The sequence below is a fragment of the Anastrepha ludens genome, chromosome 5, assembly GCF_028408465.1.
Source record: "Anastrepha ludens isolate Willacy chromosome 5, idAnaLude1.1, whole genome shotgun sequence".
Classification (NCBI taxonomy): Eukaryota; Metazoa; Arthropoda; class Insecta; order Diptera; family Tephritidae; genus Anastrepha; species Anastrepha ludens.
The window spans coordinates 102,080,687-102,105,844 of record NC_071501.1 but is presented as its reverse complement, the minus strand read 5'-3'; the positions used below and the strand labels follow the sequence as shown (position 1 = coordinate 102,105,844).

The 25,158-nt window shown below is 36.9% G+C and overlaps 1 protein-coding gene across 2 annotated transcripts in view; it reads left to right on the top strand.

The window, feature by feature from the left end:
- The window catches only part of LOC128864454 (uncharacterized), a 105,991-nt gene extending 82,654 nt beyond the window's left edge, over nucleotides 1-23,337 (top strand). For both annotated transcript variants that reach the window (XM_054104118.1, XM_054104119.1), the window contains exon 3: nucleotides 22,321-23,337. In XM_054104118.1, coding sequence (XP_053960093.1) covers nucleotides 22,321-22,526 — 206 coding nt within the window. In that variant the 3' untranslated portion in view covers nucleotides 22,527-23,337. The remainder of the gene's footprint in view (nucleotides 1-22,320) is intronic.
- Nucleotides 23,338-25,158: the final 1,821 nt, after the last annotated feature.

Here is a 25,158-nt window from a genome sequence, read left to right as displayed (position 1 = left end):
CAGTTCTTCCCGACCAACACAAATGGTTTGAAAGGATGAAACATAGAAAGCCGGCACCTCTTTGCAAGTCTTGGCCAAAGCATCATCAATTATTTATATTTATTATTTATTACGGAGGCCGCCGTAACCGAATGGGTTGGTGCGTGACTACCATTCGGAATTCACAGAGAGAACGTCGGTTCGAATCTCGGTGAAAACACCAAAATTAAGAAAAACATTTTTCTAATAGCGGTCGCCCCTCGGCAGGCAATGGGAAAGCTCCGAGTGTATTTCTGCCATGAAAAAGTTCATCATAAAAATATCTGCCGTTCGGAGTCGGTTTGAAACGGTAACCACAAATAGGAGGAGGAGCCCCCCCAAACACCCAAAAAGAGTGTACGCACCAATTATATAGATATATGAGGGGTGCCTTTTATATTTCGGGATTAGAGAACAAAAACAAATTTTAATCATCAAAATATTCTCCATGAAGATCTATACACTTTTGCATGCGTTTGAACCAATTGTCGAAGCACTTTTGCCACTCTGAATGAGGTACCTCCAAAACATGCATTCTGAATGCCGCAACCGCTTCTTCAGGTGTCGAAAAACGTTGACCTCTCAGTTTGCTTTTTACGTACGGGAAATAAAAAGAAGTCATTCGGTGCCAAGTCAGGACTATACGGCGGATGACCCATTAATTCGATATTTTGGGTGCTCAAAAATGCAGTTGTTTGAGCCGATGTGTGAGAGCTCGCATTGTCCTGGTGAAGAGTGATCCGTCTTTGGCGATTGGTTTTCCTAATTTCTTGGAAGACAACTGGCAAACAAATGGTTGTGTACCACTCAGAATTTACTGTTCGGCGTTGCTCTGGTGGTACGGTTGCGACATGCCCAGTTTTTCCGAAAAAACAGGCAACCATTTGCTTGGAAGTGCTTCGTGCGCGAACAACTTTTGTTGGATTTGGCTCATCTTGAAACAGCCATACAGTTGACTGCTGTTTACTTTCGGGCTCATACGCGTAAAACCATGATTCATCACCTGTCACGATGTCATAGACGTGTTTCGAAGCCCCGCGATCGTATTTTTTGAGCATTTCCTTCGACCAACCGACACGAGCCTTTTTTTGAGCGATTGACAAATTGTGTGGGATCCAACGCGAACAAATTTTTTTGACAGTCAAATGTTTATGCAATATTGAATGTATGCTGGTCCCACTAATGCCTCAACCTCACGATAGGTCACATGATGATCTTGCAATATCAGTTCGCGCACAGCATCAATGGTTTTCGGAACAACAACTGATTTTGGACGACCTTCACGAAATTCGTCTTGGAGTGAACTACGACCACGATTAAATTCACCATACCATCGGTAAACACTGACCCTTGATGGGACTTCATCGCCAGAAAATGAATTAAGTTCATCCATGCAATGTTGCTGAGTTAATCCACGTCGAAAGTTGTAAAAAATAATCGCACGAAAATGTTCACGATTTAATTCCATTTTTGGACCGAGATGAATCTTTTAAGTTACTGTAAACAACACAAATAGCGCTGGTATTTCAAAACGTTCTGAGTACGTAAAAGCCAAAAAATGTCAAACTTTGCGATACAGCTGTCAGTTGCCAGATTGCAACACCAGGGTTGCCAAATCCCGAAATATAAAAGGCACCCCTCGTATATATATATATATTATTTTAATTATATTATACAATACAAAATCCAATTGAAGATTTTGAAATATGCATTTAAACTAAAATTTGAGCACTTAAAAGTAATACAAAAAATTATTTATTTTATTTTTGTTATTTTTTTATATTTTTTATTGATAATAAATTTAAATTACATACTTACAGATTTTTCAGCTTGCTTTTCTTAAGGCTCTATTAGCAAGTAATACAATTTTTTTCTGGAAATTTTCAAAGTTAGGGCTTATTTCGGCCCAAAAAGTTTTGTTTAGGGGTAACACTCTTTCTCTGTCAACAATGGTGATTGGGGCTTACTTGAGTTAAGCTAGTTCATTGGGATTGTTACTATAATAGATGCCACATAAGATCCTTAAACCCTCTTTTTTTTACAGAATTGTATCAAATTATTCCTTAGCTAAAATTATTATTTTAGCTCAAGTTTACTCTGCATACCTTGAAGATTTGTAAGAGAATTCACTTCAACGTGCACTCTGGAAGATTTCAATTTGGAACGAACTGTAGTTTGCTCTAATGTTTAAATTACTTAAAGTCTGTCGAATTGTTTGTGTGTTTTAACATATTAAATTTGTAATACTGCATTTGAAAAATACAAAATAAAGAAATATTCTGTTTTAGTAAAATATCTCATATTGGTTGGCAAGAAAGTTTTTAGAACGACGTATCGCTGACATATCCCAATGGTGTGAAAGCTGCAGTTTGTAGTTCTGTTCCAAAACACAAACAATCGAGCAGATAATTGACAGGATTTTTTCTTCTGGGTAAACTAAAACAAAAGAACAAATTCAAAAATTACAACAAAACATTTTCAAATTATTTTGTTTTCAGAAATGTTTTTTGTTTGTAATAAATTTTCTTTTAGTTAAAATAGAAGATAATTTAATTGTATGGAGCATAATTTGTTTTGTTATGACTATTTTAAAAATGGTAGGCACATTAAACTTTATTTTTTCTAGAAGAGCAGCACAGTAATGAGCTCACTAATTCAGTTCACATTATACTTAGATTAAACATTTTTTTTTATAAATAGAATTTTCCAAGATTCGTAAGCTTTTTTCTCCAAACAACAATGAGGCAAGTCCAGAAAGTAAGTGTCTTGGGGTTTTCACGAGTCGCATAGGCTATGCTTCCTTGGCTTTTTGGTAATACTACCCCTTCTTTATAAGTTTGAACAATTTGAATTCATATGCAGGAAAGTGTGACCCAAAATTATCTCTTATAAACAAATTCGATGCAATCCCCTGTCAAATGCAAAATACTCGCCACCACTCGCAAGCTCGAAGAAAAAAACTGCAGGTCAAATTTTTAAGAAAGTTTTTGGTGACGAAGTTATGAATCGTGTCAGTTGTGGCGCGAGTTTCGAAACGCCGGCACTTCCGTACGATTTGAATCAAACCCTACTTTCGCTTGCTCCGGTGCCTTCTGATCACCAGTCGTTCACTTTTCTTAAGGAATATATGGATGGAAAGAAGTCTCACAAAGGATGTTGCGGGCGTGTATTTTGAGGCAGGTTTCAAAAAATTATTCCTTCACTTCAATTACTCACCTGCGTCTGAAAGGAAAGCCAATATTTATGGTGATAAGTAACTTCAAGGTTCCTTAAGCCGACACAAATTGTGTACTTTGTTACTTTCGGAACGTGCCTCGTAAAATATGATCGACATTTGCTCACCTGGTGTTTGTAGAGCGGAACTCACCTTGAACTTGACAATAAACTTTGCTAAGCCACGCACTCCACATCACCATTCCGTACCGTTTAACCGCTACCTCCTTCGCTGTATCCTGCGGTGGCCTTGTATCCTATGCCCTTTCTATGCTCGTATATAAATAACTACCCCGTAGAGCATACTTTCTTATTGTTATCAGAAAAAAAGTTTTCAAATCCGATTTCTAGTCTCCTTTAGTCCTCTTATCCGCTCTCCTAAAAATATTATCCAACTTGATTGCAACATCTTCCGCAGTTTATTTGCGGTTGGCCGCAAATATGGGCATGTGCTTGTATGCGTTTTGTTTCATAAATAATTCATTAAGACTTCAATTGATTTATGTGTGTATGCTCAACGTGGCGTAGGACGAAGTTTTCGCACAAATTCCTTTTGCCTTTTATTCGCAAATTCGTACATTTCGCTTTTTACACAACTTTTCAACCTTTTTATTTTTTTTCAACAATTGAACAAAATTCTGGTTTCTCTTCATACGGAGTTGCTTGATTTTTTTCAGCAAATTTACATGCCAAACAGAAAGTTCTGTGTTGATGTGAACAATTTATTTCTATTTTATTTTTAATTTTTTGTGGGAAAGTTTATGCCACATATGACCTTGTTCTTTAGCAAAATGCATATAGTTATATATGTACATGTGTATGTGGTTTTAACTAGTGAGAGTAGGCATCAATCGTGTGCACTATTATACCTGGTAGAAAAAATTGTTATGCTATTTCACATATGAAGTAGAGGTACTTGTATTTCAGTGCACTCTGATTTCAGTGTTATCATTAAGTGACACCACAAGACGAGCTAGTTTGACGAGGCTCTTAAATAAGGTATTTTCGAAATTCCTCAAAATTTTACTTTTACTTTTTACTATCGCCATTGCTCTGGTCTATCCCAGCTGACAATTTGGTACAAGCCATTAACAATAAAGGTATTAACACAATGGGGTATACGGATGACATTTCTGTAATAATTAAAGGCATCCACGAAAGGACCATAAAGGACTTAATGCAGGATGCCTTAAATATAACCTGGGAGTGGTGTAGAAAATCAACCCTTCCAACCAAAAAATAGATCCAAACTAAAACTAGGGAACACTGGAACGGCACAAGCGGCCTTAATTACCCCCAAAAGGTTTTGAGCTTCAATGCCAACAGAGAAAAATCTGCTCTAACCCTAGATAGAACGGCCCTCAGATTACTCTATTACTTTACAGGTCACTTTGCCTATAGTAAACACTTTAGCACAATTAGATTATCTAGTACAAGATTATGCAGGTTCTGCTGTGATGTAGAGGAGTCTATGGAGCACTTAACCAACAACTGTGAGACATTAGATCACAGGAGACATGGACTCCTGGGCTCGTACCTACTAGAAGAGGAAGACCTACAATTGCTCCCTCCTAAGGGGCTGGTTCGATTCCTCGGCACACTAAATAATTATAATTAGGTAATTAGGCCTTAGCCTAACCCGTACAACCATTACCATGGCCATTATCAACTTAAGTTCCAACTAGTAGAGCCACTACCGTTGAAGTCAGATCCACTATTGAAAGCTTAAATATATCATTAACAGCTTATCCCGAATAGAAGTTGATGCATGCACTATAATCTAAAAGAAGTGGTAGCAATGATTGCGGAAGAGAATGCCATCGGTAATTGGAGGTAGAAGCATTATTGCCAATTCAGATTTATATGAAAGCTTGAACACCATCGAATGCCACAACTGCATCCTCGGCCAGACGCGTCACTATAAGTGCCAGAAACAACAATTTCGACTTATTTTGAGTCGCGACTTTTATTGAACTCCAAGCAAGAGAGATTACAGATTATAGAGCTTAACTCCGATGCCCATTGTATCACAGAACAAATATCGCCATTTGGCTGTCGAAACATTTTGCTGTTTTAGTTTTGCTAGTAATTCTGCTTAATCTGAAGTAATCTCAAGATTCTGTAGCACTCACCTACAGCTGGTAGTTTTGCTTCGAACGTGCTCCTGGATTGATTGACTTCAAGCTAAGTAAACTTCTAACCCAATATCGCAGTCAGCATAGAAGCAAATTTCTTCTTTATCAAATACTAGACCTCGTTTCTATTCTCTTCTGCATGGGAAAATTACCTGAAAGTGTTTACTTAAGTTCAGATTTGCTACCATATGGCAACCAAAGACTCAATTTATTAACTGTAAACTATTATTGGTGGACCCATGCCCGATGGTCTCCGCTTCCATCGCTTAGTTCTATCTTTCGAGTCTGATTACTGGAACACTGACTTTTTTTCAGGTGTAAGTTAGTCAGATTCAAGGTAACTTTTAGCATCTCATACACCATTTATATCCGCTCTGCCTGCTTTTTGTATGTTTCGTATTTTGCTGATTTTATACTGATTCATTAAAGTAGACCTCTATGGGATAAAAGGGTTGCCTTCTCTTATTTTTGCAGAAAATCCTCTAATGAGTAAAACGACTAACTCCGGCTCTCTTACTGCACTTTTCAATACTAATTTTCGAGCTTAGTTTGATATCAAGCCCGGCTGCACGATTTGACTCACGATAGGATGGATGGACAGCTGGCGATGCTAAGAGTCTGGTCGTAGTGAGACTTAAGGGTAAACGTAGCATAGTAGATATTTCTTTAGCAATGCAAGTAAGCTACAACTAGTGGCTCAAATTCTTTTCTTATTTGAAAACATCACAGAAGTAGCCTTCATTACAAAATCTTACAGCAGCTCTGATGCGAACTTTATTGCATCTCCTTATTCCCTTTCATGCTGTGAGTTATTACCATCCAAATATGGACTAGTGTTAAGTCGACCTTAAGCTATTTCAATTTACTACAGGTATATCAAATACGTATGTGAGGGCACCTATTACCATGCCCCAAATTGCTTTCTCGTTTGTCCAACTCAATTGCTTTCGACCTAAACCACAAACGCTGCAACTACAACACCAACTGCAATATAACAGCATCGCAACAAAAAAAAAAACACAAAAAAAAAACCGAATGGTAAAAATACAATGCCAACAGCTACGAATTCGTTTTATGCCAAAATAGCTGTTTGTTCTCCTGCATACTTTTTTTGATTTACACTCACCTGACTGATTCGCACACAGACGAATACAGCTGGTGCTACTCGATTTTGCCGCTGTTGTTGTTGCAATACTTTTGTGGGTTTGGCTATGCTTTTTACGGTCGTTGATTGCCAAAAATGCCGTAAATTAAAAGTCAGTCTAGTTCGACTATGTCCAACAACGTATCGTAAATGTATTGATGAGAGTATTCGAAATGAAATGAGAACCTTCCTTTCATGAAAAAGAAAATGAACAAACGTTCAAGGGTGCCTTACCAATACCAGCAAATGATTGAAATTTTTAATTTTGACACCAGTTATCGTTTTTTTTTTTTTGTCTTATTCTGTTTCATCGTGTTTCCGTTTTTGAAAGCTTTGAAAGGTGCAAAAAGCTATGGAAATTTATTAGTGAAATGGCATGAAGCATGAGAAAGTCGTGATGAAAGTGAAATGTCTCGCGTTAGAAAATTAATAAAATTGGTTTTGATTGGAATTTGTACGAGTTTATGGATTAATATATTTATTCTAACGCATTCTACATTTTCTCTCTCTTCTGCTTTTTTTATGCTACTGATTTCAAAGAATGCGATGAAGTATTAATCTTTTTTTTATTTTACTGCAATTTTTGTGAAACTAGTATTATCAAAAATCATCTCCAAGGGCTCGATGGCTTTTCTCGTCTATGGCTGCCTTGGGTATTCCCTCAATAGCGTCTCTTGTTAAGTCATCACATTGCCTACGAGGGGCGTGACCAATCCAAACTCATTTCTTTCTGCAAATCTCAAGGCATATTTAAATCGACCCGCCCTAATGCTTAGAGTCTAGTTAAATTAATTTAATAAGAGTGCAAGGACTGTTGCACAGTTTAGTGTCTGATCAAAATTAGGAACATTAAATACATTTTTTCTATTCTACTCTAACCAATTTTGATTTAAAGAAAATCATCCTACGATAGACCAAGTCCGTACAATAGAAGAAGTTTTGGAGAAAACACTATGCTGCTCCACTAGTTTCCTCAATGTCGCAAAGGTGTTCGACAAAGCCTGGCACGAGGCTTTCGATGCAATTTTCAGATCTCCCAGAAGTCTTGAGATGCTACAAAACAAAGTGCCCCGAAATATCGTTTAGTGGCTTGTTCGCAACGATGACATACACAGAGATCTGCATGTGAACACAGTCAATGACTCAATAAACTCTTTCGTTGCAAGGCTGCGAAAAGAATGCAAAAGCACACCACTGTTGAAGCTTCCAGTCTTTGCAACGAAGCTATATACACAAGGTGATTGAAAAAGAACAAACCACTGGACCTTGTCGTTAGCCGTTGTTATAATACTCCCATGTTTTGAAAAAATGTTAGTTGCTTGTTTTTTTAACTAGCTTTAAGAGCGTAAAAAAATAAATGTTTAATGTTTCAATAACAATTTTTTTTATTTGAGCGGCTCTCCCACTGTATAATAATTCAATTCCATTGGTTTCTGAATATGGTTTTTCACTTAAAGTGAAAGTTATTTCATTAGGAACAAAGCAGAAGACAAAACTTAAATGTATGTATATGCATTTAATAATACTTTAGCATGTTGATCTAACAAAGTAACTCAAGGTTTATTGAAAAAAAATCTACTTAAATATTTTCAAGAGAATTTAAGCGGAGAGTAGTAGGTTTTAGTGCATTTGCACTGACGTAAAAATAAAGAATAGATGAAAATGTAACTTTTTATAATAGCGGCCTACATATTTGAGTTAGTATTCCTTTTTGACGTGATAACGTCTTATAATTCGATTTAACAGGCTGCACTCATGAAAAAATGTGTCGTTACCTTGCTCATTAGTGTTACCTTGCTATTTAGTGTTACCTTGCTCATATGTAGTTACTTTGCTCATTAGTGTTACCTTGCTCTTTAGTGTTACCTTGCTCTTTAGTGTTACCTTGCTCATTAGTGTTACCTTGCTCTTTAGTGTTACCTTGCTCATTAGTGTTACCTTGCTCATTAGTGTTACCTTGCTCATATGTAGTTACCTTGCTCATTGCATTGAATGAACTGCAAATTCTTTCACCATTCGAAAGCTACATCCTCCACGAGTAACACGGATTATATTTTATTTTGGAAATAGGGCTCGAGATATAGGTCAAAACGTGGACCCGGGTAACCTTCGGATGTGTATGTACAGTATGGGTATCAAATGGAAGCTGTTGGTGAATGCTTTAGTCCAGAGTATTTTTCATGCCGCTCCGTGACTAGGGTCTCGAGATAGAGACCAAAACGTGGACCCTAGAATGTGTTTGTACAATATGGATATCAAATTGAAGCTGTTGGTGAATGCTTTAGCACAGAGAATTTTTCATGCCGCTCCGTGACTGGGGTCTCGAGATATAGGTCAAAACGTGGGTAACCTTTGGCTGTGTATGTACAATATGGGTATCAAATGAAAGCTGTTGATAAGTGCTTTAATACGGGGTAATTTTCATACCTATTGATGACTAGGGTCTCGAAATATATGCCAAAACGTGGACCCACCGTGTCTTTGAACCGAATTAAACCAAACTTACACACATTGTTAAGTAGGTATTGAAGATGATTTCCGTATAGTTTGAATACCTATTGGTAGATAGGGTCTCGAGATATAGGTCAAAACGTGGACCCGGGTAACCTTCGGACGTGTATGTACAATATGGGTATCAAATGAAAGCTGTTGGTGAATGCTTTAGTACAGAGTATTTTTCATGCCGCTCCGTGACTGGGGTCTCGAGATATAGGTCAAAACGTGGACCCGGGTAACCTTTGGTTGTGTATGTACAATATGGGTATCAAATGAAAGCTGTTGATAAGTGCTTTAATACGGGGTAATTTGTTATGTTATGTTATGTTATGTTATGTTATGTTATGTTATGTTATGTTATGTTATGTTATGTTATGTTATGTTATGTTATGTTATGTTATGTTATGTTATGTTGTGTTGTGTTGTGTTGTGTTATGTTATGTTATGTTATGTTATGTTATGTTATGTTATGTTATGTTATGTTATGTTATGTTATGTTATGTTATGTTATGTTATGTTATGTTATGTTATGTTATGTTATGTTATGTTATGTTATGTTATGTTATGTTGTGTTATGTTATGTTATTTTATGTTATGTTATGTTATGTTATTTTATGTTATGTTATGTTATGTTATGTTATGTTATGTTATGTTATGTTATGTTATGTTACGTTATGTTATGTTATGTTATGTTATGTTATGTTATGTTATGCTATGTTATGTTATATTATGTTATGTTATGTTATGTTATGTTATGTTATGTTATGTTATGTTATGTTATGTTATGTTATGTTATGTTATGTTATGTTATGTTATGTTATGTTATGTTATGTTATGTTATGTTATGTTATGTTATGTTATGTTATGTTATGTTATGTTATGTTATGTTATGTTAAAGTATATTATGTTAACTCATTCTCTATATCCATACAAAATATCTATCAAACAAATAAAATTAAAATTTTCTTTTGAAAAATGCAACCATTCAATCAGTATTTTCTTATGACGTTATCACGTTAAACTATCGTCAGTAAACCGACTTTACAGACAACCTCTTTTTTTATAATAAAAAGAGAGTAAAAATAATAACAAATTTCCTACAAAATGAGATGTTTCAGTCTCCATTCAAAACGCTTCGAAGGAAATTACAAAAAGTCCCGAAAGTCCCGGTACGGTTGACAAATCATGCCGGAATTTTTGTGATTTAAAAAATACCGGTATCCCGGGATGGGTATCACTACCCAAAAGTATGCGTGCCTTAGAAGCAGTTTGCTTAGAAGTGCTGACCCATGTGGCTCATCCGCCATACTTCTTGCTCTTCTTAATTGCCGCGATATCCGCTTACGCGATTTTGGGCGAGTGGAACAAAGCGCCCCAGTCGTTTCTTTCTCATACTAACCGGCGCCAGTTGGATACGCTACACGCAGAGGATGCCTTCCTGGTACCACATCGAATACTTTCAGAGCCGGAGCGTTTGTATCCATTCGGTCGACATGACCCAGCCAACGTAGCAGCTGGATCTATATTCACTGTGCTATGCCTATGTCGTCGTCATCCGCCATACTTAGCTGCATCGAATTACCAGTGATTCTATCGATACGACAGATGTTTGCAGATATTTGCCTTGGGAAAATGAAAAAAAGTGCTAGATGAGTTCTAACACTCTTAAGCTGAAAATGTTTTATTCTGCGAATTTTCTACAATATTTATTTATTTATTCGTCTGCTGAGGTTCTTACTGACCACTAAATTACTTAAATATTTTAAATACACAATAGTGTGAACCATTTAAGGGGTAACACCACTGTAGAAATTTCAAAAAATTGATTTTTTTTTTATAAGCTTAAAAAATTCTTTGAACCTTTTAAAATACAGAACAAAAAGTTTTATACGTTACCGAAGTTTATTTCATAAATATTTTAAGCTTTTAACCAAGCGTTAGTGACTGCTACCTACCGACTTCTCCAAATTTCCAAACTTTAAAGGCGTTTTTCTCAAAACACGTTTTCTGAAATTGGCACGCAGCATAACTCAAACAATTTTTAATATTTTTAATCAGGTTTTTCACTACGTCTGTATAATAACCTTCTTAAGAGAAGAGCGTAGGGGTTTTTTGATAAATTAATTTAAACGATTGTTATAATTATTTAAATGCCGTTTTTTTAGTCCAAAATAGAGTTTTTTCCTTCAAATGCTTGCTAATTCCACAAAAATAAATATTTTTTAAGTCCGCTACGTGTTTCTCTAGCTATTCTTATCTAGATTAAGAAAAAAAATGTTTCTTTGTTCCAGATTAAAATTTGCACCCTCTGTCCTGCGTGCCGCGGAGCTCCTTCAAGAGAAACCACATAACAAAAATGTCTCCAATGCCGCCATTTTGTAAAATTTTTCGATCAAACTTTGTAGTTTTGTATTTTAGTATATAAGTAATAACTTCCCAAATCAGAGTGACTCCTTTCCCTTTCCTTCTATACAAAAAAATTCTTTAAAAATCGTGTTTATTTTACGCGTGTACAGTGGTGTTACCCCTTAAGAAAAATATTTGGTAAATCATTAGTAAAAATGGGAAATAATACTGGACCTCAGTGTGTGCCTTGAGATATACCAGACCAAACGGAGATCAGTCAAAAGTATCTCGCGAGATTTCTTTACATATTGGACGTATATATGTAGCTATATTTAGAACGGTGTCGTCTATATTGGATTAGTAGATTTTGACTAATAATTAATAGAACAGTCATCACTGCTTTGACCCCAAGCCCAACGTGATTAGTATGAAAAGAGAGTGCCACGGTAGTAGTTAAATATACGCTTGTATATGCATATTTCACTTTTTTTGTTACGGGTGTAGAGATATAACTTAGAAGATGATACGTTTTCCGCTTTTGTATCTCGCTTCTTGTCCTTATATCCTCTCTTTCCCTTTCTGTATACCGCTTTTTGACTTCCACCTCCCGTTTCTTATTTATACGATCTTCGGAATCTCGTCTCCCATCTCTGGTTTTTTCTCTCGTCTGTTTTAACTCGCCTCTTGTTTTCTTGATATTCTCTCACCTTATCTCGTCCTTTAGAATAACGTCCAAGATCATTTTTTAGAGTAGCGAGGCAGTAGAAAAGTTTGCAGCGAATTGTAAGCTACATTTGTATTGGGTTCCAGGCCATAAGGGCGTATGCTTCTAAGATGGGAATTTCAAGTGGATGAAGATGTTGCTGTCCCAGGATCACTAATCGATGGCGAAATTTTATCTGCGACAGATACGAATGAAAAGAGCAGCGACGAAGATGAAGGAGATACGTCAGAACCTATGGCAGAGGTGTTGTTAAGGTAGCAAGAGCTTCATTCGTTAACTTACAAAGCTTTTGTCTACAAAACGAAACTGATGAAACAGCATATCAGGCCCTTTTTCTGCTTAAAAAAAATTATTGGAAATACTGAGCAGCAGTGATGTGCTTCGAAACAAACCAGTATAAGTGAGTTCTTTTCAAAGATTAATTAATTCATGATTATGTAAAACATTTCTTTCTCTCAAAAATTTCGAACCATTTAATATTTCAAACACTTGATAATTCGAAATATTTTAAGAGTCCCCCGAATTTCGAATTAACGAGAGTCGACTGTATGTATGTATATTAGGGCGGGTCGATTTAAAAATCGCTCATTGCTTTGTGAAAATCGTATTCTAAGGATCAAAATAAGAAACTTTGCCGAGGGAACCATACCTCTAAAACGAATTCTGATGTCCCCCAATTTGGGTCGAACTTTTGGGCAGGGGCAAATTTTGAAAAATCCCACTTTGACCCATTTAGAGCGCTCCAATCGAGTCCAAATGTATGACCGACGCCCACTAACTTTGGACGGCCGATCCACCCATGCAGGTGGCACACCCCCTGGAACTCCCCTGGGGGGTTCCACATACAATCATTTCAAAATATCACCATTTTTGGCCTTTACATGAAAAAATCAGCTAAAAGGCTATGTTTTTTCTTTATTTTTATTTTTTTATAATAATATTTATTTATAATAATAATATCTATTTTTTCTCTTAAGAAATTTATTTAGCCAGAACATATTTAAATGAAAAAAATAATTTAAGTGAGTTATAGAAAAGAAACTAAAAAGTTCGATCAAAATTGGGGGACATCAGAATTCGTTTTAGAGGTATGGTTTCTTCGGCAAAGTTTCTCATTTTGATTCCTATAATATGATTTTCAGAGAGGAATGAGCGATTTTTTTGCCTCCCCACGAAAGAAACTAAAAGTTCGACCCAAATTGGGGGACATCAGAATTCGTTTTAGAGGTATGGTTCCTTCGGCAAACTTTCTTATTTTGATACCTAGAATATGATTTTCACAGAGCAATGGGCGATTTTTTTGCCTCCCCACAAATCGACCCGGCCTAATGTATATATAGGTATTCATATATATATGATCCTTTAATTCCCATTTGAAGCATAAGGCGTTAACAACTTCTCATCGCCAACGGACACGGGTTTATACTAGGGATCTTGGTTTATTCCACGATAATCCAAGAGGCTTCATTTCAGCCTCTGTTGAGCGCTGCCAGTTGGTACGTGGTCTGCTAATTCCTCTAAAAGTTTGTTAAAATGGATTGCAGCGCAGCGATTGTTTAGCGCCATTGTCGTCATTTTTTCTTAGCGTATGCCAATCCATTGCCATATCTTGCTTTTGATTTCTGATGCAGCGTCGACCTGGTTAGCTGGTTACTGGCCGGGACTAGAAAATTTGACGAAGGTAGCGATTTGTGGAAGTATAGAGGCGCTTCGTGATCTTTGCAGTTACTTTCTGGTATCGCTATGGACCGAAGCGGGCTATGCGCGGCTGCAAGTTAACCAGTTCAACTTAACCTAACTTTACTTTATCTCTCTCTGTCTCTCATCTTCTGTGTTTCAATTTATTGTCTATCACCTTCTATCCTGGGAGTACCAGAGTCTTCTTTCTCTCTCTTTTTGCATCCATTCTCCATTTGTCGCTCATTTTCTGCCTTCGAACTTTAATCACCTTCTATATCGCACCTTCAGTATCCCTCCGTTTTTTGACATTCTCTTTTTGTCTCTATATATCATTTTTGCCACACATATTCGTTCATCGTCGCCTCTATATCTCGTATACACTATCTTGTTTTTCGTCTCTCATCTTCTGTCTGTCGTCATTTCTCGCCTTCTATATGCCGTCTTATGTCCCCCGTTTTCTCTTTCGGGCTTTATCTGTCTTGCTTTTGGGGTCTCTTCTACTGTTTCTGTTCTATCTTCTCTGCCTTAACAATACTCTGCTCATTACTACCAGTTTCAAATGGTATCTATTATGGATAAATTTACCGATAAAATGAGGTGGAACCACCTAGCACAGAAATCATGCTGCCTCGTTCAAACGTAGGATACCTACTGTCAAAGCTTTTCGTTTCCCCATTCCGATCATCAAACCATCTTTACACATTATTAACTGGTTATATAAAAGAAAAACTTTTTCTATTCAATGGTAAGCTGCTGACGGTTTAATGTAGTCCCCCATCGTTGATCTAACAATGCTCAATTAAAATATTTTATTATCTGCTGAAGCTGAGCTGAAAACGAAGCGAAACATAAAATAATTATTTAATTACTGAAGGAACTTTTTTCCGATTTCTTTTTTGGAATACCTCTGAAGGCTTCCATGGAATGCAATCGAGTTGTGCGAGATTTTAATTTAAGCAAATTTTTTCGATGTCGTAGCAAAAAATTAAATATTCACAGCAATTTGTGGGACAAAAATTAAAAATGGAAAAAAGTATTTAAATAAAAATAAGAAACTGAAATAGCGCAAGGGCACCAACTGGTGATGGGTAGAAAAAACGTAAAAAAACGTTAAAAAATAAAAGCAGCATAATTTCTTTAAGCCTTGAATGTAACAACGAGCATGGTATTATACAAGTATGTGTATGTATGTGTTGCTACAAGCAGGCAACACGGATCGCCACAGAAGGCATTTCGTGCGCAGCAGATGGCGATGTTTTTATTAACCGGAAATTATGCGAAAAATCCGACTGTAATGGCAAAAGCGAATGGGGCAGCTGCAGCGGCAATAGCTATGAGTGCAACAACAATATGAGCGTTACAGCAACAATTACAGTGCAATAAACGAATGTGCTGGCAAAAACAAAAGCAGTTAGAAGCCATTGAGCAGATAAGAGAAACAAAAGTAGAAGTTCATGCCGCAAATGGTGGCTGCGAAAGGGTTAAAAAAGAAAGAGAAACGGAATAGAGGTAGACAAAAAAAAAGAGAGAAGGAGGGAGAGATTGCCATATAAAACTATGGGAATGAAACAATGCTGCCGAACAATGCACACCAGTTAGCCACACATGCCAGGCCACAAAAAGCGGCTGACAGTGTGAACGAACAAAAGCCATTTCTCTTTGAAACACTGCACCATTGCATGTGGCAGCGTGGAAGTGCTTTGCGGCCGGTGTATGGTTGCCTGTTCGACGGACGACAATGACTGCGTTGTTTGCATTTGCCTCTGCCTTTGTATCCGCCGCCATGTGGCAGAGCGATTAAAAGCAATGAGTAACGGAAATAGCTGGAAATGCAAGAGGAAATGTTGCACGGCAATTGAAAGGAGCGGGGACGAAAAGAAGCCTACGTCGAGGCAAGGCATAGAGTAGAGGCACGGAGGTATGACTTCTTTGCGTAGGAACGTGTGACAGCCACTAAAGTCAAACCCACACACACACACACATACATATATACAAACTAATATACGCGGGCTGAAGTCCCATATGCCGTCCCTTGAAAGCCAAGTAGCTGGACGACCAAGTACACAAAGCGGTCTTAACAAAACACTGAGCGAGTGGAGCATAAAAGTGCAAAGGAGAGCGGCTGAATGCAGGAAATGTGTGAATGAGCGAAAAAGTGAAGATTAAATAAATGTAAATACAAATAGCAAAAGAAAACACATTAAAAAGAAGTGTTGGAGGTGCTGATGCAAAAGCTAGGTTGGGGAGAAGCATAGAAGGAAGAAAAGGAAGTGCGTGGTTGATAGGAAATTGAGGAGAGCGTGGATAGGGGAGTGAAAATATTCGAAAATCAGTTGCTGGGCGGCGGGAGAAAGGAAGAGTATGAAAGAGAGACGTAGAAAAACGGAAGACTGCGTGCAGGTTTGCATTCCAAGCGCTACAACAACGTAAATTGAAAAAGTAATTGTCGGAGGCAACGTGTGGTAAATAGTGCGTTGGGGAATTGGGTTGCTTCACGCGATAAGCTATAAATAGTGCGATGGTGCAGCGAGAAAAACCAGAAGAAGTCAATTCTATGAAAAAATGTACAAACAAGCGAGGCAAAAGATGAAAGAAGATTTTGGTTGAAGCCATGCATGGTCTCTAAATTATGGCCCTACAAAAATGAATTGAAATGCCTTTCTTGATTAGAATTTTTTAGCAACATTGGCACATAAGCTAGTGTCCTCTCCCAGTAAAACTAAAAATGCGAGAGAATTGCGGAATTTCAAACTACTGCGCTGTGTTTCAAGTCAAGTCAAAATCTATGCAATTGACACGGCAGCAAAGCCTGTAAGCGAGATGGGACTCCATACCTGAAAACTTGCTTACGTTGCAGAGAGTTAGTAAAACTCTAAGGCCGACACCGCCTGACTCAAAAAGTGTTAAAGAATGATTCGAAGATTTCTGGAAACTTTTTGCAAGCACTGCGATAAACTGTTCTTAGTTTCGGGATATAAAGGTATTGTAGGAAATGAAAAAGCAGATGAAAGCACGGAATATGGACTCGATATATGATTTTGGGAATTGAGTCCCGCGGGATTTCCATTTCCACAAGTTGAGCCGAAGGTTAGGAACAGTTTTTAACAATAGATGAACTCATCGAGAGCCATAGAGAGTATTGCGTTCACTTTCGCCAAAATTCGGTAAATGGGGAACACGGAACTTACTGAGCCTCCCAAAAATGAACACGTGTTTTCCTATACGAATACAAATGGGGCACTTGGTCATCGATATTGCCCAAATGATCTTCGAATTCGGTGCTTGGCATAACGATTTCTCTTAGGAAGGAATACTTTCTATACTTCGAAGAATGCGTATCAGCTTTTTACGGAACTATTCCTTCGAAGACGTGGTAGAGTTTTAGTACGAAGTCTACTTGGATTTGCCAAAATATCGATATATATTGAGGATATTTTAGATAGGACTGCGAATATCTTATCTGGATAATGCAATGAGCCAATGCGATTCTTGATTGTTCTCTTTTTCAAAGCATTTCGTCTATATAAATATTTTGTGGTAATGGCGCTCTTATCCTCGGCATATAAATATATTTGAACTCTTCCATGAATTTATGCAACCTAGCCTCTTATGCCCAGTTATGCTCATCTTGAAGAGTACAATCTTTAGCCATCGTCAAGTTGGCGTAACCAAGAGGTGTAGAGTTTTAGGCAGAGTGTTTAGGTTGTGTATTTATCTTCGCTTACAGTCTTTTTTCTGCAGAAAGCGCGTTCAGAGACGTATGTAAATATGTAGGTCCTTGCAACTCCCATCTGGAGCATAGGTCGACTTTTATTCCAATCTAAGTCCTAATACGATAACCAAAGATCCTCGACGGTTGCAACTCCCATCTGGAGCATAGGTCGACTTTTATTCCAATCTAAGTCCTAATACGATAACCAAAGATCCTCGACGGTTGCTGTATATTTGATATCTGAGGCAATGTGATTGATGATCCTTTAGCAACTCAAATATAAGTTAAGGAGGTTTCTAGTATGCCTGCCCTAGCTTGGTAATTGAATGCTATCAGCATCTCCAAGTAGGTGTTTTGGTACGCGAGTAGTATTTTATTTCACACCTACTCTGCATATCTGCCGAGCATTCCTGATCCGTCACCTGGGGATACGTCCGATGGGAGACAAGCAACTCCGCATGGACGTATGTAGGGCGTAAGGTCTATGTTTTTCCTTCTCTTTAACAATTGCTGCTAAAAGTAATAATTGCTTCCACCTCTTTTCCTTATTTATACCGACTTTAAGGGTCTCTTTGCATCAGAAGAGCGCGCATTACGCGTTCGTTTTCGATTCCTTATGAAAATCGCTCATTCCCCCATTTGCCCTGGGTTTTCGTATCGTATTCTAGACATTCTGAATATCATGCCTCTCATTCATTACAAATTGTTAAGTCCTTCTTTTCGACGTGTCCTTTGTCTGACTAACCAGCTTCGAATCAATTGATCAAATATTACATACATACGTTTTTGTCCGACATAAGTTACCCTATGAATGGATATCTTCATTTCATAATTTTCTGGTACCCTGATCCCAATTTATCGCGAAACCAGTCCGTTACAGAAACCAGGGCTGCCGAAGTTGAATTTGTATTTGCTGAATACACCTGTAGTAGGTTTTTGGGTTAAAATCTACTAAGTTCCCGCTCCGAATGTATTGAAAATATCTAAGTGTATTTCTTTCATATTTTGGTTTAGGAGACATCTGCCGAGCAGAGGCGGAAAACAGTTTCACGCAAGAGGACCGAAGTTTACACATGAGCAACGTTTTTGTTCGGAGTCGGCTTAAAACTGTAGGTCCCTCCATTTCTGGACCAACATTTAGGAGGAGGAGCTCGGTCAAGCTTATCAAGAATTTCTGATAATTTTTGTTGAACTAATCTTACTATAGACGCTAAAAGTGAGCCATGACACAACGACTACTAAGACACAACTTCGGCTACAGCTGTTCTTCATGCCAAATATTGAAGTTCTTGGTAGTGGAGCAGACTATACTATCCTGTCGTAAGGGATTGTTGTAATATATAATATTAGAGACGTAGATGAGCAGGTTGACAAAATGAGCTTAAATAGCTAAGTTGTTAAAAAACTCATTCAACTGAGAAATTCTGGTTATAAGTTTGATCTTAGTACCACGAAAATCCATAAGCTCTCAAGAGATCACAATAAATGGTGCGATCTAGTGCTGGTGTTGTCCGACTAATTGTACTATAAGCAAGGATATAAGAGATTACAAATCCATAACACTGGAATAGAGAAGTTTCTGTGCTAATGGTTGGAAACTGTATATAAATCCTCGTATATAGAATAGTTGGAGATGGAAGATTTTGTGCAGAGCCTTTTCTTTTTATGGTAAATATCGACATTCAGACTCTTTTGTTCATCGTCTTCATCGAGTACGTCGGCAAAGTGATTTCGACGGAGACACTATTTAAGAATGGAGGTATAGGGATTGTCTTTCAGCTCTTACTAGGCTCCGACTCAGGCTTCTAAGCAATTTGTCTTCCTTAACCCGCTTAAGAATTAAACTGGCTTGGAGACTAGCAGATTTGCAAATTAGCCTTCAATCGTATGTCTAAGTAAACTCTTTATAAAATTAAAAATTCCTCTTAGCTGTGCTAACGTAACCATAGGGGCTGGAGTGTAGAAGGTACTTTTTCCCTGTGACCTCGAGACTGAATGTTAGCCACTCAAATACCGTAACCATCCCTTAGAGATGCATTATGGTAGCCATGAAGAGTCCAACTACAGTCACATCCATTGCGCGTAGCACTTGAGTTATTAATGTTGCATGCAACATGCAATTGGCGTGCAACATAACAATGTTGTTAACTTCCAAAAAGCTGAACAATGGTGGCGACGTTTTCACAAGCCCGGCTGCTTCACATTTCTTTCCCGCAACTGTTTGCGGTGGCTTATTTGTATAATAATCGCATAACTTTGTTCGTATTTTTGTGTGTATTTGTGTTTTTACACTCATACATCCTCACACCCTTTGACCACCATTGCCAAGCATTTACGGCACTATTTTCTTCACTTGTTTGCGGTTGACTTTAATATGCCTTCACCTACACACATATATATATATATATATATGGTAAGCATATATGTACACATTCACACATACAGTCGTAATTCACAGTTCACAACTTTATTGCCCCTCTTTGCTATTGTTCGTGACGTTGTTGCTGTCAGCATTTATTCTCACTGAAACTTGGTCAATATATCTCACATTTAAATGCGGAAGTTGGTAAAATGCAGCCAAGAAATACAAAAGAGCGGAACGAAATCACGATGTGGTTGTAACCGCAATTGTACACATTAAAATGCAAAAATTAGCCTGAGGGCAGACTATGTAAAAACGAAGGAAAAAAGAGAAACTAAAAAAATTAAATGTGAATGAAGAAAATGAAATTGCGCTGGTAAGTAAAGGTCCAACTTTTGCATAATAAAGATTCGAAACAGCCGGAAAAAGAAAAGTAATTATGTTTGGAATTTAAATAAGCGCTGAAATATTCAGTCAACGAAATTAAATCATAAGAAACAGATCACACAAACAGAAAAGGAAGTGAATACCTTTGTTTGTGTGGGTTACCAAGCGAACAGTGTTATTGGTGGCTACGGTGTTGACAAACCGTTTTGAGGGAGAGGGTTTCCTTCTAAAGACATAATCAAATTTTGAGTGAAGCGATTTGAACTACCAAATAGGCCAGACAGACCCTGAAGCTCGTTCCCACGAGAGTCGGTTCTACGTTACCGGAACGACCCGGATTTATATCCGACCAAGGACTGCCACTGCAGTAGCATTCCCCATATATGTATGGGGAATGATTATGCTGCTACAACAACAACAACCAAATAGGCCAGAAACTGTGTCCCTCAGTAAATTCATGTTTCGCATTTGAATTAAAATGAATCATTACTAAAATTTTTCGAAATATCGCGAAGCGAGTCTTAACTACCGGAACAACTCCTTTGGGCATTTTGCATTACCACTAATTTTTTAGTGATAATTAAAATAAGGTTTCATTACCATCTACTTATTGCATTAATTATGGATTATACCTTTTTGGCTACACACCTAAGTCAAATATCAACAAACTCAACTCATTACTAAACTCTGCTATACGAACCGCCTTAGGCGCATACCGTACTACACCGATTCGCAACATGACGTTCGAAACAGGCATACCTCCGTTAACATAAATGAGGGAGTTTGCCACAACAAAACTTTGCAAAAACCTAATCGTTAATGACCAGTCAACACTTTCCAAACTTACACACAAAATAATAATTTCTAAACGAAAACACAAAATTCAATCAACACTCAAACGCATAATAGAAAAATCTCTGGAATTAGATATTCCCATCAATTATAAACCTAAGACCATCACCCGATTTCCTGGATGGCAACTACCTTTCAATGCCGTAGATACATCACTCCACCATTGGAAAAAAGACAAAACGCCTTCAACAATATTTCAAAAACTCTTCTCAGAATTAACCAACAAAATTATAAAAAAAATTTCAAACTAATCTTCACAGACGGTTCAAAAAGCGCAAACCAAACAAGCTTCAGCGTTATATACAATGACAGAATATTAATTAGCAAGGTCTTACCTTATTACAGCACACATTTTGCTGCAGAAACGATGGCCATATTTGAAGCAGTACAATATGCTAGCCAAACACCAGGCAAATTTGCAATTTGTTCTGATTCCTTAACCTCATTAGAAATGGTAAAAAATATAAACAATAATAATTATTATAGAGACTACATAAGAAACTGCTTACTAAAATTCAAAAATAAAATCGAACTCATATGGATACCAGGTCACGCGAAAATCAAGGGCAACAAACTAGCAGATTTAGCAGCAAAAGAAGCACAAAACCGCTATATCTCTGAACCTCCTACACACAGATATTAAAAAACATATAACAAAAATATTCAAAAATAAGCAACACTCCACATTCGAACAAACAACAAGCTGGTACAAATTTGTTAACCCAAAGAAGCAAGCAATCAATGAACATACATTTACACATAATACTAACATAACTAGAAGGGAAATAACAAAAATAATTAGACTACGACTTGGGCACACACGACTAACACACGAATATTTAATAAAAAAAGACCTAAATATCTGCAAATACTGCAATACCTCAGCTCCAAACATCAAACACATCCTAGACGACACATTTTACAAACCACAGAAAATCACTAAACAACACAAAACCTACTGATATACTTTTAAACAATTCTGCAGAGAACATTATTAAACTTATAAGCTATTTAAAATATTGTAATATCTTAAATGGAATTTAGCTAACACCCTACATACACATATATACACAGCCAGTATATTAGCTTAAGACCACAGTAGCCATAGCTATAAGCTTTTTTGTATTTTATAGTTAACTATAAATACAATTGTCAATAAAAAAAAAAAAAAAATTATTTAGTGCACTATGGTTTGGTATGATTTTTACTCAGCTAATATAATTTTTTTAATATAAACCAAAACAATTTCAGATTTGGATATTTCGAAATATGTCGACGCCAGCGCCACCTCGAAAATAAATAATATTTTAAGGTATGAAAGTCTAATAACTGCCAAGAAAATTCCTCTACCTATCCGAGGCGAACAAACGTGCACGGACCTGCAAATGAGCTGCTTTTTACAGTGGGTTTTTCATTTTCCATCAGTGCAGGGGGACTGCCACGCGCACCGACACTGAAATGCCTTATTTCAAAAACTCTAAGACGTATGAAATAATGTGTACAATAAAATCGATAATTTGAACAAATATTAAAATGTTTTTGCTTTTTATTTAATTTTTTTTTAAACAGTAAACTTCGTATATTACTCTGCCTGTAGTTTTTGTTGAAATCCATGGTAAAAATTTGGAGCAAGGGAAACATTTGAAAAAAGGTAATACTTTGAAAATGTTTCATTCGGGGATAAAAGGGCTTGTTTTAAGGTTTCTTTGGTGATCCAGCTAGTAGCCATGTTCTTTTGTGTACGACTTGCAAAAGAATATTCCAGCTCGGCTGATTCAGATATGGTGGCACTGATATAAACTGTCAATGATTCACAAAAAACAATTCAATAATAAAATAACAGCGTTCAAGACCAAATGACGTTTGAATCGAAATTTCTAGCTCATGCTGGGCAAGGACATAGAAGGTGAATCATAATTAAACGCTTGGACAAAATTTTCCTAAATTTGCATTGCACGATATTTAAAACTGAGCAAGTGGCAGTGAATATCCGGAGGTGTCTCGAAAATGATGCCATCATAACTCGCAACAGAAGCATCTGAAACTAAGAAATCAAAGTGGATTTGTTAAAGAAGACAATTACGGAAGTAACTGTGAAAGATTTTTTTTCCATTTCTAAATTTTGCAAAGCACTTGGAACCCATATAACTGATTTTCGCTGACTCGCAGCTGCCAAGTTTGCTACTTTCTTGTCATCACGCCAGCAGAAGAAGATTATTAAATATGAAAAAAGTTCATAGAGGTTCCTTGTGAATTATGTAAACAAGTAGTGTGCAACATTTCAAACCAATCGGAATAATACAATAGAAAATTGCAAGTTTTAGAAAAACTCTTTAAAGTCGAGCTGCTACACTCAAATTATTATCACTTGTCAATTTTCTACATCTCAAATAGAAATGAATAGCATTTATAAAATAAAAAATGTTTTACCCCTCTCAAGTTTATCTTCCTCTGCCTTTTGAGCTCTTTTTTCAACTTTCGAAAGGTCACAATGGATCTTTGAAGTCATAGTACTAAATTTCCTCAGAATAATAACAATAATAGTAATTAATTTTCGACAAAATTAATATGTACTTTAGTTCTATTGGCTTCTGCCCTCTAGGCATGACTGTATCCGACTGCTTTAGGCGTCTTGCCATAATTTTGTCAGAGCTATGACTAGTCTCGAACAACCTTCCGAATCTTTTGGAATAAATCTGCCTTTTTTTGTAGAACCTGCCAGCAACCAATTTTTTGTCTGGGTACCTATTTACAAGCGTGGACCAATCTTCCAACTTATGTTTTATTTTCTTCCCATAATCAGCGCGCCACGATATGAGCCAGCATGGGAACGCAATCATATTCCGAGACACAACTGACGACGAAGTAGTATCCAAAGTCAAACTCTGTAATATAATATCCAAAGGGTATTTTTTAATCTGTATGACAACTACCGATATCGATAACTATGGTTCGTGAATGGCAAACCCGTGTTGGCATTCCACGTCAGTAAGGTTTGGAAAGTCATAATGAATCCTCAAACGCCAGAACAACGCTTACAAATTGTGGGTTTTTATATAGACAAAAAAAAAAAAAAGTTCGCGAAGTTCATAGAGAATTGACGGCATTATCGGTCCTTATTTCCTTTGAAATGAGGAAGGAGCTGTCCTTACGGTAAATAACGAGCGCTATCGAGCCATGCTAACTTAATATTTGTTTCCGAAAATTATTCAGCTAAACATCGACGACATTTGGTTCCAATAGGATGGCGAAATTTGTCGCAAAGCAAATATTGACGCCATACGACCAGATTTATTGAAAAATAATTGTCAAAAATTGAACTGGATATCATATTCAAAAAATAAATGCCATGGAATTATCTACCAAAGTATAATAAAAAAAATACCAGTCTAACGGTTAACGCTTCGTAGTGTCGCTTTTTCGTTTCATCGAGTCTCAAATCACTCCCAACAATTCTAAAGAAGTTTTCACTTCAAAAATCATTCCAAGAATATTTCTGTTTTGTATTATCATTTTAAGTTCTCAAGCTTTTAAAAAAATACTCTATGTAATATATTACACTCAAAGTGGTTCCAATTGGTGTCATGTTCTTTGTGCTTAGACAGAAGTCTGTTAGATGACCAAAGTTTCCACGAGTGCCGTCTGTACGTTACTCAAACGACCCGGACTTATATTCAGATAAGGACTGTCGCTCCTGTGGCATTCCTCAAATTTTTATCGGGAATGTTTATGCTGTTACAATGGCCGCAATGACCATTTCTTTTTCCGATTGCGCTCAGTTTGGAAAAGATTTTTGTTTAAAAATTTTTGATGACCAATTTTCTCACACTTTTGCTTACGCAATCTGAACGTCCATTTTTTAAATTCGTATTTTTCAGTTCCTCCGAAATACTTGAATCTGTAGAAATCACAATCTGTTTCAGCAGCTATTCTTTGTAACGTAACTTTATTGCTTACAAGTTATATTGGACTATGAATAAGTTCGTGCGGTTTTTTTTCGAAATTTGAAACTTTATTGACGTAAAATGGTTACAAATTTAATATTCAAAATATTGTCCATCGCTTACTACTACTTTTTCCCATCTTTCT